Here is a 19,807-nt window from a genome sequence, read left to right as displayed (position 1 = left end):
TCTTAGCCTTTAGTCCCTTAACATTAACAGGCCAATGGCAGAGGACAAGCCTAGCAAAGTGTTTGCAAAGGCTCCTACATAATGTTCCTACTGAATACTTCTACTTAATGCTCTGGCCTAATGTTCCTACAAACTATTTCTACTTAATGTTTCTACCTAATGCCCCTGCCTAAATGTTGCTACCTACTACATATTATCTACTGCTCCTAACATTTTACCGAAGTTAAGGGCTAGCACATAGTGCTCACTGCAGGAAAATCTAGTTACACAGAATGAGCTGTGTGAGTTAAATGTTGTCAAGTATCACAGCAGAAAAATCTAGAGTTACACAAAATGAGCTGTATGAGTTAAGTGTTATCAAGTATTATACCTGACAAGGAGAGACTGCATGTTTGTGGACAGTATGCCAAAAGTCCACATGTGGATGAGGCAGAAAGAAAAGACAGCTACCTAGATCAATGAAGTGCAACTTGACAAGTGCTGAAGTGCTGGTTTACTATAAGACATCACTAACCTTCGCAACACCTAGGCAGGTAGCACTGGTAATATACCTCCCTGGTCACTAGCTGCCTATGAGCTACTACCCATGCTTGCTTTTGACACCAAAGAAAAACTCAAGTTAAAGCTAAATTGCCAGTCAAAGAAAAAAACACTCCTTATATAGAGAAGTCTGGTCCAGTTAAAAGATTCATTCACCTTTCTTTTCTGATCTTTGTTTATTAATTCAATACTTCATTTCTAATACTAAAACTACACTTTCTGGATTATGTTCTTGCAACATAATGATCCAAAACGTACTGTTATCAAAAATAATATATGGGATCACCAAATGGCCTATTAGTGAGTCTGTTGCCATCCTATATCTAGTATACTGACAGTTCTGGAGGCACAGAAAATGAAAACAACATGGCTTAGTTAAGCACACCAAATACTAGGAATATGACAAAAGTGAGACACCCTTTGAGTGACAATACGGAGTAAAACTTCGTGATATGAGTAGGAAATTAAAGCCAGAAATATACACATTTCATGTGCAAAGGCTCTATATGTGAATCATCTCTGCAAAATTGGTGCATAGTTTTTTCTCATTAAAAGAATGAAAAAAGGGGGACTTTGGAAGATGTGGAGAATGCATCTCTATTCCTCCCATACACAGGTCCTTTTCTAAGGGTATCAAAGGATATTTCATCTGTTTTTAATCAACTACATATGGTATATGCAGGTGTGTGAAACAGACATTTTAAAACAGTATGATTCCTACATGGATATTTCCACCAAAATGGAACAAGTTTAGAGAGATCTAACCCCAACGTGATCCATTTGATGTCATCACTCAAGGGACTCACTTACAGGGAGAAGAAAAAATTTTAGGTATGAAAGTAAAAGTAAACTGGAGGTTGTTTCTCAAATTCAACATGAGCATAGAATATGATTAGATGGAATGGAAACGGAGAGGTTGCAAGAGTCTGAATATTTTCAAAATATTCAAAGTAAGTTTAGAAAGGACAACAGAAAAGAAGTAGAGGCACCAGAGCATCAAAAGACAGTTTCTAACTTTAAGACAGCAATGAAATGGGGAAAATACCTACTTGTTATGGCTACATATGTTATTAAGATTGGTGTAACTTTCACCTCTATACACTACTCAAAGATGAATGTATATTATTCCAGTGCCTAGTAAAGTCCAATCAGCGAAGAAAGATTTTTAAAGTAGTAGTGGTAAAACTAAGAGAGTACGTGAAGCATGAAGATATCAAAATGAGATACAGAATCATGGAAAGATGTAGAAGATAAGAGTACTGAAGAAATATAGACATGGGAGAATAATGTATGTGGAGATAATGACTGACTATATGTACCTGAGTGAGACACCTAGGAAAGATATGAATGAAGATATTCATACATCAGTAAGGTTTTCCTATGTTTTTGTGAGGACTACACCACAACTATAATGAAAGGTAAATAAACTGCATTTTCAAACAATGTATGACAAACAAACAACAAACAAGGAACTCACATTTGATCTTTTCTTCCTTACTGCCACGTGTCAAAAGTACCAGGCTGCACAGGAGGTCCTTAAATGTAATGCCCTTTACTGTTCCTCCACAAGCCAAAAATATAAGCTGGAATGAAAGACCAACATTGTAAAATACTACTACAGTGAATAAGGAAACCAGTTTTGAGAAAGGAAAGGATATTTTCTCTGTCAGAAATGGCAGTTCACTTTCATGATGGTTTTAAGTCTACCAGAATGAGCTACCTAGCCATTTCCATAAACAGAATTAAAAATTCCATCAGACACAAGGTATGCATCATCAGAAAGATAACACTAACTCCCTTTTTGTCCAAGTACTACAGACCCTTCAGAAGGTCAAAAGAAAACCAATGCTCATCCATTTTCAGGACATCAATGAGGAGAGTGAGAACAAGAGGTTTCTGTACAAAACCAAGTTTTTTCCATATGATATCTAATTCAGGATGAAGGTGCATGTATGTAGCATTAAGGTGATAAGGAGAAATGCAGAACAATACAGAGAAAAAAAAAAAAGTGCACGTCAAAACATGTACATCAGCAACTGAGTTGGCTCAAATTATTATTCTAGGTCACTTTTTATGAGGCTCCAAAAGCTTCAAAGCTACAATTCACCCAGGAAGTTCCTTGATGACTATTCTTTTGTCCATTAATTATGTTACATCCTCATCAAAAGTGACTTTTCCCTTATGATGTTAGTACTTGCAGACAAAGTCTGGGAATATCAGTGGCTTACAGTAAGAGTAATCAATATTCTGGTTGACATAACTTACATTGGATGATAAAAGTTTTGGGTGATTTAACCAAATTCAACAAAGGAGGCAAAAGGTATCAGAAGAAAAGGGGCATTTTCCAATCTGTACACATGTACACATTCATCTTTTAATAATCAGCAAGTCCATTTTCTTTTTCAACAATGGCTGATATGGCTCTGCAAAACATGCCCCAATCAATGCCTTCACAGGTGAAAAAAGTAAAGGAATATAAAATTTAATCAGGGCTTGTCCAGACAGAAATGTTATGGGAAGAGGGCAAAAAGAAAAGAGGAAAAGAGTCCCACAGCTTAGCTGTTCGAGGAAAGGAGGTAACAATGGTCAATCCTCAAGTGGTTGATTCTGGGTTGATCTACTGATTTCTACCACATGTCAAGTCTTTTTTCAAATGTTTCTGTAGTTCTTACATACCTGTTTCTTATTTCTCCTAGCCATACACTGAAAATTTGTTCTAGCTTTCTGGATGGATTTTAATATATTTCTATCTATCATGTTTGGTATGTTCCAGGGTATTCTTAGATTCAATAATTCTGCATTTAATGATACAGGCTCAAGATATCTTAAGTTATATAGCTGGTATACCATTAGAGGTATAGTAGAAGGCATCATTTTGCTGGATTAATTTGAAATGAATCTCTTACATCAAACAACAATGAACACCATGCTGCCAGGTAATTGTAAGTAAATGTTATAAGTGTAAAATAAATGAAATATGGTTAATTTCTTACCTCAGCCAGCTGTAAAGGAACTCCTTCTCCCAAAACCTCCCTGATGAAAGCCTGCTTAGTGATGGCACCATTGAGTGTTGCAGTTCTTTTGTAGGCATCTTTCAGGCGATTGAACTCTGCATCACTGACTGAAAATGAGTTCAGATATTTTTTCATATTTTAATTAACCTTACCAACTAACGGTTGTGAAGTATATCTTACTTTACATTACCTTATATATACTGTATGACAAATTTTGAATTCTTCAACTTCAAAAGCTTGGGCTGGGACCAAGGTGTCATGTTGTTCCTTTGTTCATTTACATTCTGGCTGATGTGGTGTATATAAGCATTTGTATGTGTATGTATGTATATATGTATCTTTACAAACTCCATTTGTTCCACCTCCAATTGTCTCCCTCTCTGTTCCTCACTCGACAATAATCTCTGTCAATCTTTCCTCACTCTTCTCCATGTGCCCAAACCAATTTTAAACCAATTTTACTCTCTCAAGTCAACCACGCTCTTGATTAATCCACACATCATCTTACCCCGTTACCTTACTCGATCAATCACCTCACATCACATTGTCCTCAACATCTCATTTCCACAGCATCCAGGCCCCTGATCACAAACTCTTTCCATACCCATGCCTTCGCAACCTCAACTTGTTGGAACACTATTCATTCAAACATAAAACATTTATGCTTTCGATAATTTTACTTCCACATATTATTCATAGAAAATTCCATAATATATTAATAATCCAACCCTACAAACCCACCTTAGCTCCAAGATAATGTCGCATCCTCCAGTTGGACCATCCTCGCACAAGATCCAAAAGTCTCCCGCATCCTGTCAATTAACACGTAACCAATTACACTCTCTGCCATTTTCCTATTCATAATATACTTATGTATCTCGCTTACCAGGTTCCAATATCGCCTTTCAGACATTAAACTTGACACTCTTCACAGTCCTACTGTACCTAAAACCCCATTATTACCAATTTTTCCTTCAACACTTGACCAACTCCGTCACCACTTCTGCATTTCTCACATAACCGCCACTAACGCTGTATCATCAGTGCACAACAACACTCACTTCAACTCTTCATCCCAACAGACTTCATACTTGCCCCTCTTCCAAGACTCTTGCATTTACCTCCCTAACAACCCCATCCATAAACAAATTAAACAACCATGGAGACATCACACACCCCTGCCGCAAACCTACATTCACTGAGAACCAATCACTTTCCTCTCTTCCTACACGTACACATGCCTTACATCCTCGATAAAAACTTTTCACTGCTTCTAACAACTTGCCTCCCACACCATATATTCTTAATACCTTCCACAGAGCATCTCTATCAACTCTATCATATGCCTTCTCCAGATCCATAAATGCTACATACAAATCCATTTGCTTTTCTAAGTATTTCTCACATACATTCTTCAAAGCAAACACCTGATCCACACATCCTCTACCACTTCTGAAACCACACTGCTCTTCCCCAATCTGATGCTCTGTACATGCCTTCACCCTCTCAATCAATACCCTCCCATATAATTTACCAGGAATACTCAACAAACTTATACCTCTGTAATTTGAGCACTCACTCTTATCCCCTTTGCCTTTGTACAATGGCACTATGCACGCATTCCGCCAATCCTCAGGCACCTCACCATGAGTCATACATACATTAAATAACCTTACCAACCAGTCAACAATACAGTCACCCCCTTTTTTAATAAATTCCACTGCAATACCATCCAAACCTGCTGCCTTGCCGGCTTTCATCTTCCGCAAAGCTTTTACTACCTCTTCTCTGTTTACCAAATCATTTTCCCTAACCCTCTCACTTTGCACACCACCTCGACCCAAACACCCTATATCTGCCACTCTGTCATCAGACACATTCAACAAACCTTCAAAATACTCATTCCATCTCCTTCTCACATCACCACTACTTGTTATCACCTCCCCATTTACGCCCTTCACTGAAGTTCCCATTTGCTCCCTTGTCTTACGTACCCTATTTACCTCCTTCCAGAACATCTTTTTATTCTCCCTAAAATTTACTGATAGTCTCTCACCCCAACTCTCATTTGCCCTTTTTTTCACCTCTTGCACCTTTCTCTTGACCTCCTGTCTCTTTCTTTTATACTTCTCCCACTCAATTGCATTTTTTCCCTGCAAAAATCGTCCAAATGCCTCTCTCTTCTCTTTCACTAATACTCTTACTTCTTCATCCCACCACTCACTACCCTTTCTAAACAGCCCACCTCCCACTCTTCTCATGCCACAAGCATCTTTTGCGCAATCCATCACTGATTCCCTAAATACATCCCATTCCTCCCCCACTCCCCTTACTTCCATTGTTCTCACCTTTTTCCATTCTGTACACAGTCTCTCCTGATACTTCTTCACACAGGTCTCCTTCCCAAGCTCACTTACTCTCACCACCTTCTTCACCCCAACATTAACTCTTCTTTTCTGAAAACCCATACTAATCTTCACCTTAGCCTCCACAAGATAATGATCAGACATCCCTCCAGTTGCACCTCTCAGCACATTGACATCCAAAAGTCTCTCTTTCGCACGCCTGTCAATTAACACGTAATCCAATAATGCTCTCTGGCCATCTCTCCTACTTACATAAGTATACTTATGTATATCTCGCTTTTTAAACCAGGTATTCCCAATCATCAGTCCTTTTTCAGCACATAAATCTACAAGCTCTTCACCATTTCCATTTACAACACTGAACACCCCATGCATACCAATTATTCCCTCAACTGCCACATTACTCACCTTTGCATTCAAATCACCCATCACTATAACCCGGTCTCGTGCATCAAAACCGCTAACACACTCATTTAGCTGCTCCCAAAACACTTGCCTCTCATGATCTTTCTTCTCATGCCCAGGTGCATATGCACCAATAATCACCCACCTCTCTCCATCAACTTTCAATTTTACCCATATTAATCGAGAATTTACTTTCTTACATTCTATCACATACTCCCACAACTCCTGTTTCAGGAGTATTGCTACTCCTTCCCTTGCTCTTGTCCTCTCACTAACCCCTGACTTCACTCCCCAGACATTTCCAAACCACTCTTCCCCTTTACCCTTGAGCTTCGTTTCACTCAGAGCCAAAACATCCAGGTTCCTTTCCTCAAACATACTACCTATGTCTCCTTTTTCACATCTTGGTTACATCCACACACATTTAGGCACCCCACTCTGAGCCTTCGAGGAGGATGAGCACTCCCCGCGTGACTCCTTCTTCTGTATATATGTATATGTATCTTTATATTCTTTTTTTTTGCCGCTGTCTCCTGCGTTTGCGAGATAGCGCAAGGAAACAGACGAAAGAAATGGCCAAACCCACCCCCATACACATGTATATAAATACACGTCCACACACGCAAATATACATACCCATACATCTCAATGTACACACATATATACACACACAGACACATACATATATACACATGCACACAATTCACACTGTCTGCCTTTATTCACTCCCATCGCCACCTCGCCACACATGGAATAACATCCCCCTCCCCCCTCATGTGTGCGAGGTAGCACTAGGAAAAGACAACAAAGGCCCCATTTGTTCACACTCAGTCTCTAGCTGTCATGCAATAATGCCTGAAACCACAGCTCCCTTTCCACATCCAGGCCCCACACAACTTTCCATGGTTTACCCCAGACGCTTCACATGCCCTGATTCAATCCACTGACAGCACGTTGACCCCGGTATACCATATCGATCCAATTCACTTTATTCCTTGCCCACCTTTCACCCTCCTGCATGCTCAGGCCCCGATCACTCAAAATCTTTTCCACTCCATCTTTACACCTCCAAGTTGTGACAGAGCAAATAAAAAAAAAAATAAAAACATATATATATATATATATATATATATATATATATATATATATATATATATATATATATGAAAATAAATATAATATACAAATCTTCACCTTAGCCTCCACAAGATAATGATCAGACATCCCTCCAGTTGCACCTCTCAGCACATTAACATCCAAAAGTCTCTCTTTCGCATGCCTGTCAATTAACACGTAATCCAATAACACTCTCTGGCCATCTCTCCTACTTACATAAGTATACTTATGTATATCTCGCTTTTTAAACCAGGTATTCCCAATCATCAGTCCTTTTTCAGCACATAAATCTACAAGCTCTTCACCATTTCCATTTACAACACTGAACACCCCATGTATACCAATTATTCCCTCAACTGCCACATTACTCACCTTTGCATTCACATCACCCATCACTATAACCTGGTCTCGTGCATCAAAACCACTAACACACTCATTCAGCTGCTCCCAAAACACTTGCCTCTCATGATCTTTCTTCTCATGCCCAGGTGCATATGCACCAATAATCACCCATCTCTCTCCATCAACTTTCAGTTTTACCCATATTAATCGAGAATTTACTTATGGGTTTTCAGAAAAAAAGAGTGAATGTTGGGATGAAGAGGGTGGTGAGAGTAAGTGAGCTTGGGAAGGAGACTTGTGTGAGGAAGTACCAGGAGAGACTGAGTACAGAATGGAAAAAGGTGAGAACAATGGAAGTAAGGGGAGTGGGGGAGGAATGGGATGTATTTAGGGAATCAGTGATGGATTGCGCAAAAGATGCTTGTGGCATGAGAAGAGTGGGAGGTGGGTTGATTAGAAAAGGTAGTGAGTGGTGGGATGAAGAAGTAAGAGTATTAGTGAAAGAGAAGAGAGAGGCATTTGGACGATTTTTACAGGGAAAAAATGAAATTGAGTGGGAGACGTATAAAAGAAAGAGACAGGAGGTCAAGAGAAAGGTGCAAGAGGTGAAAAAAAGGGCAAATGAGAGTTGGGGTGAGAGAGTATCATTAAATTTTAGGGAGAATAAAAAGATGTTCTGGAAGGAGGTAAATAAAGTGCGTAAGACAAGGGAGCAAATGGGAACTTCAGTGAAGGGCGCAAATGGGGAGGTGATAACAAGTAGTGGTGATGTGAGAAGGAGATGGAGTGAGTATTTTGAAGGTTTGTTGAATGTGTTTGATGATAAAGTGGCAGATATAGGGTGTTTTGGTCGAGGTGGTGTGCAAAGTGAGAGGGTTAGGGAAAATGATTTGGTAAACAGAGAAGAGGTAGTAAAAGCTTAGCGGAAGATGAAAGCCGGCAAGGCAGCAGGTTTGGATGGTATTGCAATGGAATTTATTAAAAAAGGGGGTGACTGTATTGTTGACTGGTTGGTAAGGTTATTTAATGTATGTATGACTCACAGTGACGTGCCTGAGGATTGGCGGAATGCGTGCACAGTGCCATTGTACAAAGGCAAAGGGGATAAGAGTCAGTGCTCAAATTACAGAGGTATAAGTTTGTTGAGTATTCCTGGTAAATTATATGGGAGGGTATTGATTGAGAGGGTGAAGGCATGTACAGAGCATCAGATTGGGGAGGAGCAGTGTGGTTTCAGAAGTGGTAGAGGATGTGTGGATCAGGTGTTTGCTTTGAAGAATGTATGTGAGAAATACTTAGAAAAGCAAATGGATTTGTATGTAGCATTTATGGATCTGGAGAAGGCATATGATAGAGTTGATAGAGATGCTCTGTGGAAGGTATTAAAAATATATGGTGTGGGAGGCAAGTTGTTAGAAGCAGTGAAAAGTTTTTATCGAGGATGTAAGGCACGTGTACGTATAGGAAGAGAGGAAAGTGATTGGTTCTCAGTGAATGTAGGTTTGCAGCAGGGGTGTGTGATGTCTCCATGGTTGTTTAATTTGTTTATGGATGGGGTTGTTAGGGAGGTGAATGCAAGAGATTTGGAAAGAGGGGCAAGTATGAAGTCTGTTGGGGATGAGAGAGCTTGGGAAGTGAGTCAGTTGTTGTTCGCTGATGATACAGCGCTGGTGGCTGATTCATGTGAGAAACTGCAGAAGCTGGTGACTGAGTTTGGTAAAGTGTGTGAAAGAAGAAAGTTAAGAGTAAATGTGAATAAGAGCAAGGTTATTAGGTACAGTAGGGTTGAGGGTCAAGTCAATTGGGAGGTGAGTTTGAATGGAGAAAAACTGGAGGAAGTGAAGTGTTTTAGATATCTGGGAGTGGATCTGGCAGCGGATGGAACCATGGAAGCAGAAGTGGATCATAGGGTGGGGGAGGGGGCGAAAATTCTGGGAGCCTTGAAGAATGTGTGGAAGTCGAGAACATTATCTCGGAGAGCAAAAATGGGTATGTTTGAAGGAATAGTGGTTCCAACAATGTTGTATGGTTGCGAGGCGTGGGCTATGGATAGAGTTGTACGCAGGAGGATGGATGTGCTGGAAATGAGATGTTTGAGGACAATGTGTGGTGTGAGGTGGTTTGATCAAGTAAGTAACGTAAGGGTAAGAGAGATGTGTGGAAATAAAAAGAGCGTGGTTGAGAGAGCAGAAGAGGGTGTTTTGAAATGGTTTGGGCACATGGAGAGAATGAGTGAGGAAAGATTGACCAAGAGGATATATGTGTCGGAGGTGGAGGAAACGAGGAGAAGAGGGAGACCAAATTGGAGGTGGAAAGATGGAGTGAAAAAGATTTTGTGTGATCGGGGCCTGAACATGCAGGAGGGTAAGGAATAGAGTGAATTGGAGCGATGTGGTATACCGGGGTTGACGTGCTGTCAGTGGATTGAATCAGGGCATGTGAAGCGTCTGGGGTAAACCATGGAAAGCTGTGTAGGTATGTATATTTGCGTGTGTGGACGTATGTATATACATGTGTATGGGGGTGGGTTGGGCCATTTCTTTCGTCTGTTTCCTTGCGCTACCTCGCAAATGCGGGAGACAGCGGCAAAAAAAAAAAAAAAAAAAAAAAAAAAAAAAAAAAAAAATAATAATATAATATATATATATTCATTTATTATTTATTTTGCTTTGTCACTGTCTCCTGTGTTAGCGAGGTAGCGCAAGGAAACAATGAAAGAATGGCGCAACCCACCCACATACACATGTATATACATCATATATATATATATATATATATAAATATATATATATATATATATATATATATATATATTTTTTGCTTTGTCGCTGTCTCCCGCATCTGCAAGGTAGCGCAAGGAAACAGATGAAAGAAATGGCCCAACCCACCCCCATACATATGTATACACATACGTCCACACACGCAAATATACATACCTACACAGCTTTCCATGGTTTATCCCAGATGCTTCACATGCCCTGATTCAATCCACTGACAGCACGTCAACCCCAGTATACCACAACGATCCAATTCACTCTATTCCTTGCCCTCCTTTCACCCTCCTGCATGTTCAGGCCCCGATCACACAAAATCTTTTTCACTCCATCTTTCCACCTCCAATTTGGTCTCCCACTTCTCCTCGTTCCCTCCACCTACGACACATATATCCTCTTGGTCAATCTTTCCTCACTCATTCTCTCCATGTGCCCAAACCATTTCAAAACACCCTCTTCTGCTCTCTCAACCACGCTCTTTTTATTTCCACACATCTCTCTTACCCTTACGTTACTTACTCGATCAAACCACCTCACACCACACATTGTCCTCAAACATCTCATTTCCAGCACATCCATCCTCCTGCGTACAACTCTATCCATAGCCCACGCCTCGCAACCATACAACATTGTTGGAACCACTATTCCTTCAAACATACCCATTTTTGCTTTTCGAGATAATGTTCTCGACTTCCACACATTCTTCAAGGCTCCCAAGATTTTCGCCCCCTCCCCCACCCTATGATTCACTTCCGCTTCCATGGTTCCATCCGCTGCCAGATCCACTCCCAGATATCTAAAACACTTTACTCCCTCCAGTATATATATTATTATTATTTTATTTTGCTCTGTCTCTGTCTCCTGCGTTAGCGAGGTAGAGCAAGGAAACAGACGAAAGAATGGCCCAACCCACCCACATACACATGTATATACATACAAGTCCACACACGCAAATATACATACCTATATATCTCAATGTACACATATATATACACACACAGACATATACATATATATATATATATATATATATATATATATATATATATATATATATATATATATTTTTCTTTGTCGCTGTCTCCCGTGTTTGCGAGGTAGTGCAAGGAAACAGACGAAAGAAATGGCCCAACCCACCCCCATACACATGTATATGCACACACGTCCACACACGCAAATATACATACCTATACATCTCAATGTACACATATATATACACACACAAACACATACATATATACCCATGCACACAATTCACACTGTCTGCCTTTATTCATTCCCATCGCCACCTCGCCACACATGGAATACCATCCCCCTTCCCCCTCATGTATGCGGGTAGCGCTAGGAAAAGACAACAAAGACCTCATTCGTTCACACTCAGTCTCTAGCTGTCATGCAATAATGCCCGAAACCACAGCTCCCTTTCCACATCCAGGCCCCACACAGCTTTCCATGGTTTACCCCAGACTCTTCACATGCCCTGATTCAATCCACTGACAGCACGTCAACCCCGGTATACCACATCGATCCAATTCACTCTATTCCTTGCCCGCCTTTCACCCTCCTGCATGTTCAGGCACCGATCACTCAAAATCTTTTTCACTCTATCTTTCCACCTCCAATTTGGTCTCCCTCTTCTCCTCGTTCCCTCCACCTCCGACACATATATCCTCTTGGTCAATCTTTCCTCACTCATTCTCTCCATGTGCCCAAACCATTTCAAAACACCCTCTTCTGCTCTCTCAACCATGCTTTTTTTATTTCCACACATCTCTCTTACCCTTACATTACTTACTCGATCAAACCACCTCACACCACACATTATCCTCAAACATCTCATTTCCAGCACATCCACCCTCCTGTGCACAACTCTATCCATAGCCCACGCCTCGCAACCATACAACATTATTGGAACCACTATTCCTTCAAACATACCCATTTTTGCTTTCCGAGATAATGTTCTCGACTTCCACACATTCTTCAAGGCTCCCAGGATTTTCGCCCCCTCCCCCCCCCCACGATTCACTTCCACTTCCATGGTTCCATCCGCTGCCAGATCCACTCCCAGATGTCTAAAACACTTTACTTCCTCCAGTTTTTCTCCATTCAAACTTACCTCCCAATTGACTTGACCCTCAACCCTACTGTACCTAATAACCTTGCTCTTATTCACATTTACTCTTAACTTTCTTCTTTCACACACTTTACCAAACTCAGTCACCAGCTTCTGCAGTTTCTCACATGAATCAGCCACCAGCGCTGTATCATCAGCGAACAACAACTGACTCACTTCCCAAGCTCTCTCATCCACAACAGACTGCATACTTGCCCCTCTTTCCAAAACTCTTGCATTCACCTCCCTAACAACCCCATCCATAAACAAATTAAACAACCATGGAGACATCACACACCCCTGCTGCAAACCTACATTCACTGAGAACCAATCACTTTCCTCTCTTCCTACACGTACACATGCCTTACATCCTCGATAAAAACTTTTCACTGCTTCTAACAACTTGCCACCCACACCATATATTCTTAATACCTTCCACAGAGCACCTCTATCAACTCTATCATATGCCTTCTCCAGATCCATAAATGCTACATACAAATCCATTTGCTTTTCTAAGTATTTCTCACATACATTCTTCAAAGCAAACACCTGATCCACACATCCTCTACCACTTCTGAAACCACACTGCTCTTCCCCAATCTGGTGCTCTGTACATGCCTTCACCCTCTCAATCAATACCCTCCCATATAATTTGCCAGGAATACTCAACAAACTTATACCTCTGTAATCTGAGCACTCACTCTTATCCCCTTTGCCTTTGTACAATGGCACTATGCAAGCATTCCGCCAATCCTCAGGCACCTCACCATGAGTCATACATACATTAAATAACCTTACCAACCAGTCAACAATACAGTCACCCCCTTTTTTAATAAATTCCATTGCAATACCATCCAAACCAGCTGCCTTGCCGGCTTTCATCTTCCGCAAAGCATTTACTACCTCTTCTCTGTTTACCAAATCATTTTCCCAAACCCTCTCACTTTGCACACTACCTCGACCCAGACACTCTATATCTGCCACTCTATCATCAAACACATTCAACAAACCTTCAAAATACTTCAATATACATATATACACATGTAAATAATTCATACTGTCTGCCTTGATTTATTCCCATCGCCACTTTGCCACACATGGAATAACAACCCCCTCCCCCCCTCATGTGTGCGAGGTAGCGCTAGGAAAGACAACAACGGCCCCATTCATTCACACTCAGTCTCTAGCTGTCATGTAATAATGCACCAAACCACAGCTCCCTTTCCACATCCAGGCCCCACAGAAACTTTCCATGGTTTACCCCAGACGCTTCACATGCCCTGGTTCACTCCAATGACAGCACGTTGACCCCAGTATACTACATTGTTCCAATTCACTCTATTCCTTGCACGCCTTTCACCCTCCTGCATGTTCAGGCCCCGATCACTCAAAATATTTTTCACTCCATCCTTCCACCTCCAATGTGGTCTCCCACTTCTCATTCCCTCCAACTCTGACATGCTTATCCTCTTTGTCAATATATATATATATATATATATATATATATATATATATATATATATATATATATATATATATATATAAAAACGAGAGGGCAGGATTTCCAGCCACCCGCTCCCTCCCCTTTTAGTCGCCTTCTACGACACTCAGGGAATATGTGGGAAGTATTCTTTCTCCCCTATCCCCAGGTGAATAGGGGAATGAGTAGGGGCAGACAGTGTGAATTGTGTGCATGGGTGTGTGTATATGTGTCTGTGTGTGTATATGTGTACGTTGAGATGTATAGGTATGTATATTTGTGTGTGTGGATGTGTGTGTATATACATGTGTATGGGGGTGGGTTGGGCCATTTCTTTCTTCTGTTTCCTTGCGCTACCTCGCAAATGTGGGAGACAGCGACAAAGGAAAATAAATAAATATAAATATACATCCCTGGGGATATGGGAGAAAGAATACTTCCCACATATTCCCTGCGTGTCGTAGAAGGCGACTAAAAGGGGAGGGAGCGGGTGGCATCCTCCCCTCTCATTTTTTTCAATTTTCCAAAAGAAGGACCAGAGAAGGGGGCCAGGTGAGGATATTCCCTCAAAGGCCCAGTCCTCTGTTCTTAATGCTACCTCGCTATCGCGGGAAATGGCAAATAGTACGAAAGAAAGAAAGAGGAATGAATAAAGGCAGACAGTGTGAATTGTGTGCATGGGTATATATGTATGTGTCTGTGTGTGTATATATATGTGTACATCGAGATGTATAGGTATGTATATTTGCGTGTGTGGACGTGTATGTATATACATGTGTATGGGGGTGGGTTGGGCCATTTCTTTCGTCTGTTTCCTTGCGCTACCTCGCAAACGCGGGAGACAGCAACAAAGCAAAATAAATAATAAATAAACAATATATATATATATATATATATATATATATATATATATATATATATATATATATACATATATATATATATATATATATATATATATATATATATATATATATTTTTTTTTTTTTTTATACTTTGTCGCTGTCTCCCGCGTTTGCGAGGTAGCGCAAGGAAACAGACGAAAGAAATGGCCCAACCCCCCCCATACACATGTATATACATATGTCCACACACGCAAATATACATACCTACACAGCTTTCCATGGTTTACCCCAGACGCTTCACATGCCCTGATTCAATCCACTGACAGCACGTCAACCCCAGTATACCACAACGATCCAATTCACTCTATTCCTTGCCCTCCTTTCACCCTCCTGCATGTTCAGGCCCCGATCACACAAAATCTTTTTCACTCCATCTTTCCACCTCCAATTTGGTCTCCCTCTTCTCCTCGTTCCCTCCACCTCCGACACATATATCCTCACTCATTCTCTCCATGTGCCCAAACCACTTCAAAACACCCTCTTCTGCTCTCTCAACCACGCTCTTTTTATTTCCACACATCTCTCTTACCCTTACGTTACTCACTCGATCAAACCACCTCACACCACACATTGTCCTCAAACATCTCATTTCCAGCACATCCATCCTCCTGCGCACAACTCTATCCATAGCCCACGCCTCGCAACCATACAACATTGTTGGAACCACTATTCCTTCAAACATACCCATATATATATATATATATATATATATATATATATATATATATATATATATATATATATATATATATATATATATATTATTATTATTATTATCATTATACATAATCACTGTTTCCTGTGTCAGCAAGTTAGCCCCAGGAAACTGACGAAGAATGGCCCGTCCACTCATATACACATACACATGAATGCCCATATATGCACATATACATACATATACATTTAAACATATACATATATATACATACACACATAGATATATCAAATATACATATTCATACTTGTTTACCTTCAACCATTCCTGTCGCTACCCTGCCCCACAGGAAAAAGCATCGCTACTCCCTGCTTCAGTGAGGTAGTGCCAGGAAAACAGACAAAAAAGGCTACATTCATTCACACTCAGTCTAGCTGTCATTGGAAAGCCTTGATTGAGGTACTCAGTTCCCTGTGATGTCTCAGTTAACATAAAAAAAAAAATTATTGTCGACAATAAAATGGCAACAAAACTGATAAAACAGAAAGAGCCAACTATGGTAAAATATTTTCATAAAACGCTAAAAATGTAAATATGGAAAATGTATCGGAGATAATGAAAATCAAATTTCCTGTTAACTTTATGATTTCCAACAGCAACTTTCTAGAGAAAAATTAGAAAAACTTAAAAAACAAAGAGGCACATGAAAATCATACTGAAAGTTTCTTTATTTTTTCATGTATATCATCATATCCCTGAGGGTAGGAGAGAAAGAATTATACCCATGTACTAACTGTGTGTCACAGAAAGTGACTAAGAGGGGCAGCAGCAAAGGGCTAGAAACCCTTCCCTTCTTATACTTCGATTCCTAAAAGACGCAACTGAAAAAGAAGCCATGCAAGGAGCACTAATGCTCTTGGAAGGCTTATGCTAGGGTAACTGAATTTGAGCTCCATTACAGCCTTATGAAGCAAGACAAAAAAAAAAAAGGGGGGGGTGGGAGGCGATACACAGCCATTAATCTCTGCCTTACTTTTGATACTTATAATGCAAATGTAAAAATCAAAAGAACCTTTGGAAACCTAACCCAACCTTCCAAGGCATCAAGATATACCTTAATAATCAATATTCTTGTTGAAATATACCAGTCCCATTTAAGAAAATGCATCATTAATATGGAACTATCTATGTCTTCATACACAACACAGTGAGCAACTATATGATCCCCAGCAGGAGAATTTAATTTTGGAATATTTGGACTATCATTTCTGGTTCATAAAAGTTCTAATGATATTCTACGAGTGCACTATCAGTTTATCTCCAAGTTGAAACTAGCTTTCAGAAATGGCTAACTCAGTGTCCCCAGGAAAATGCGAGGTTGATTACTGTAAAAGTTAGTGATACACCTGTAAAATACTGTCAGAACCTGTAAGAACCAATTTGCCAAAATATTAGAAATATTTCAACTTTATATTCGTATGGTGATGCTTACACTGTCTTATGTAAATTTACATCCATAAGTACAATTGCAATTCATTTTCATAAATGACTGGTATATCACAACTATGTTATTGGAAATCAAGATAAATCTTGAATGCAAGAATGGTTATGCGAGGTCTTCATAAGTTCTGTTGTTTTTTAGAAGTGTACTCAATTACTTTAGTTACTCACATTTTCCCCAGACATACAAATGTTGCTTGATCTAATACCATTCAGTAAAATATAATACTCCATATCATATTCTACTAGTATTTCTGTAACCAAAATTCACTATATTATATACCTATAACATAAGTAGGCCATTTCCCACTGCGTGTTTGGACGTAGTTAAACAAGTGTTATGATATTACTTAAAATGCTTTTACATTTATAAAACCCAAAGTTTCCCTGTTACATATTACCATACTTTTACATTTAACAATCCAAAACTTTCCCTGATATACACAACCCCTAGTCTTATTCAAAACAGTTCAATGAAATAAAATTCTTGAATTCATGCTCCACAACTGTTGCTTATTTCTCTAAGCCTTACACACACACATTGCAGAACACATTTAGTCAATATTTAAAGCTAAACGCACTGTGAAGCTATTCTGGACAACTACCACATATCAGCAATGCATACTGATCCATGTGTTATACACAGCACCAGTTGGTAAAAAAAAAAAAAAAAGTGTGGTCAGGTTACTCTTCCATAATCCATCATAACCTAACCCAATCTAAAGAAAGCATAAAAGTTAATGGAAGGAAATCCTGATGGTGATTAACAGAACCTCACATTCTTCTAAGGTCACACTGGCTAGTGTATAGCATATAGGTAGACCCTAAGGAAAATTGAGCAACAATATTTCTCGATTCTGCAATCAAGTATTTCTCCCTTCATATGAAAAGTTACTTGGAGTAATAGACCTCAGGAGTCGACAAGGTATCAATGAGTTATTAAGTTCATTACTAATCAAGGGGAGGAATTCTCACCACTTAATGTCATCGCTGTTTTCTTACACTACATTAGAAATCAGTAGGGAGATTCTTACCTCTTTTTATTGCTTCTTCATAGGAAAGGGATATTGGTTTGCTTTCCTTTCCACCCATTTCGACATTGCAGAAGAGTTGAGTATTAACAATCACTAGTAACGTCTTAAGAAATACTAAACATCACAGATTTACCCTGCGCAGTTATTCTCGTGATAACTTTCGCTGTTTACGTGAAGACAGGACACTGGCTCTCCCCACCCTACTGCCACTGCGTTTGCCAGGCACGCATAAGTGGCATTGATAATTGTTCTGTCGGAACCCCAGATATCGTTCCAGGTATTTTCTTCGTTATTCATTAAAAAGCATCCATTATTCATCCAATCCTCGAAAGTCGGACACACAGATTAGTAATCAATATCATCGGATAATGAGACAAATTGCCAATTCATTAGAATCGTGCAAGCTAAATTACGTCTAGAATAATTTTCTGATTACATTAAAGTCTTTTGTATTTATAATTTTATTTTTCTAGCAATGTCTGAAAAACTCGTAAGTTTCATGAAAAGTGTTGGGGACCAAAAGAATGACGACTGTGTAGAATCTTTTACCAATACCTGACGAGCTTCAATGTTTTGTTCTAATTCATTTTCAAGAATGCGTAAATCATTCGTCAAAAATTATATAATGTGACTTAGATTAATACAATAATATCTTTAATATTAAATTAAGCATTCATCATAGATTTCACTGTAAAATCTATGTTTATCACTAGGCGCCTCATGTTTAATCAACAATAACAGTGTCTGCAATGATAAGTGTGTTCCCAATGCTATAATTCCATTGAAACAAGAATTCTTCTATACATTTATAAGATTAGACTTTGTCGATATAATAACATTAAGTGAGTATATTTTGCAATAGTCATGTAGATTTTTTTGTTACGATCAGTGTAGAGTATCTTCAATGACACGCATGGAGAGAACCCTTATAGATTATAAATGTAAATGGAAAATGATGTCTCTTTAACAGCGCAAAGCATACTGGATCTGCAGGAGGAAAGAGAGAAGAAAAAATTAACTAAATATTCAATAGCATGTCGAGTATATGAAATTCAGCAACAGGTTCTAAGAAATTCGTTTGCGTAAAATTTAAAACTGCAATTACCCGAGACCGTCCATCATGAGGCCAAACACAAAAAAGTGGTGCGAGTCGTATATGGAGGGCGTTTAGCATTTCGCAAATTCAGTTTTTCCGCCGTTGTGCCGCCCATTTTTATCCTGTGGGTGATAGTGGAGGGGTCAAGGACACCAGAGTTACCTACTACGCGTGTGAAAGGGATTTGTTCAGCAAACATACTAATTTGCTCCCATGGAGCAAGAATCCGAAGGTAAACCCAAACAGCTCACACCTGTAAGAGTTTGTATAGGTCAGTTTTTAGTTTTAAACTTTAACATATTTATTACCACATAAACAGCTTAAGACAAACACTCAACTACTACAATTGGTGGCGTTTTGACAAGCTTGGCTAGGATTTGACAAAATTTTGTCAGAGTTCTTACGTCAGTTATTAACAAAAATAGTAATGCTGGGTATCAAAATGAATGTTTTGATAAAACAAATGT

General features: G+C 39.5%; 1 protein-coding gene across 3 annotated transcripts in view; it reads right to left on the bottom strand.

Moving 5' to 3' along the window:
* Nucleotides 1-18,439, bottom strand: part of Usp32 (Ubiquitin specific protease 32) — a 125,106-nt gene extending 106,667 nt beyond the window's left edge. For all 3 annotated transcript variants that reach the window (XM_071695365.1, XM_071695366.1, XM_071695367.1), the window contains exons 1-3: nt 18,245-18,439; nt 3,534-3,661; nt 2,018-2,123 (exon numbers count right to left, since the gene is read on the bottom strand). In XM_071695365.1, the coding sequence (XP_071551466.1) occupies nt 2,018-2,123; nt 3,534-3,661; nt 18,245-18,302 (292 nt within the window). In that variant the 5' untranslated portion in view covers nt 18,303-18,439. The remainder of the gene's footprint in view (nt 1-2,017; nt 2,124-3,533; nt 3,662-18,244) is intronic.
* Between the last annotated feature and the right edge of the window lie 1,368 nt (nt 18,440-19,807).

Source organism: Panulirus ornatus, chromosome 58 (genome assembly GCF_036320965.1).
Source record: "Panulirus ornatus isolate Po-2019 chromosome 58, ASM3632096v1, whole genome shotgun sequence".
Classification (NCBI taxonomy): domain Eukaryota; kingdom Metazoa; phylum Arthropoda; class Malacostraca; order Decapoda; family Palinuridae; genus Panulirus; species Panulirus ornatus.
The sequence above is the reverse complement of the archived record's forward strand: the minus strand, read 5'-3'. Positions and strand labels throughout refer to the sequence as shown.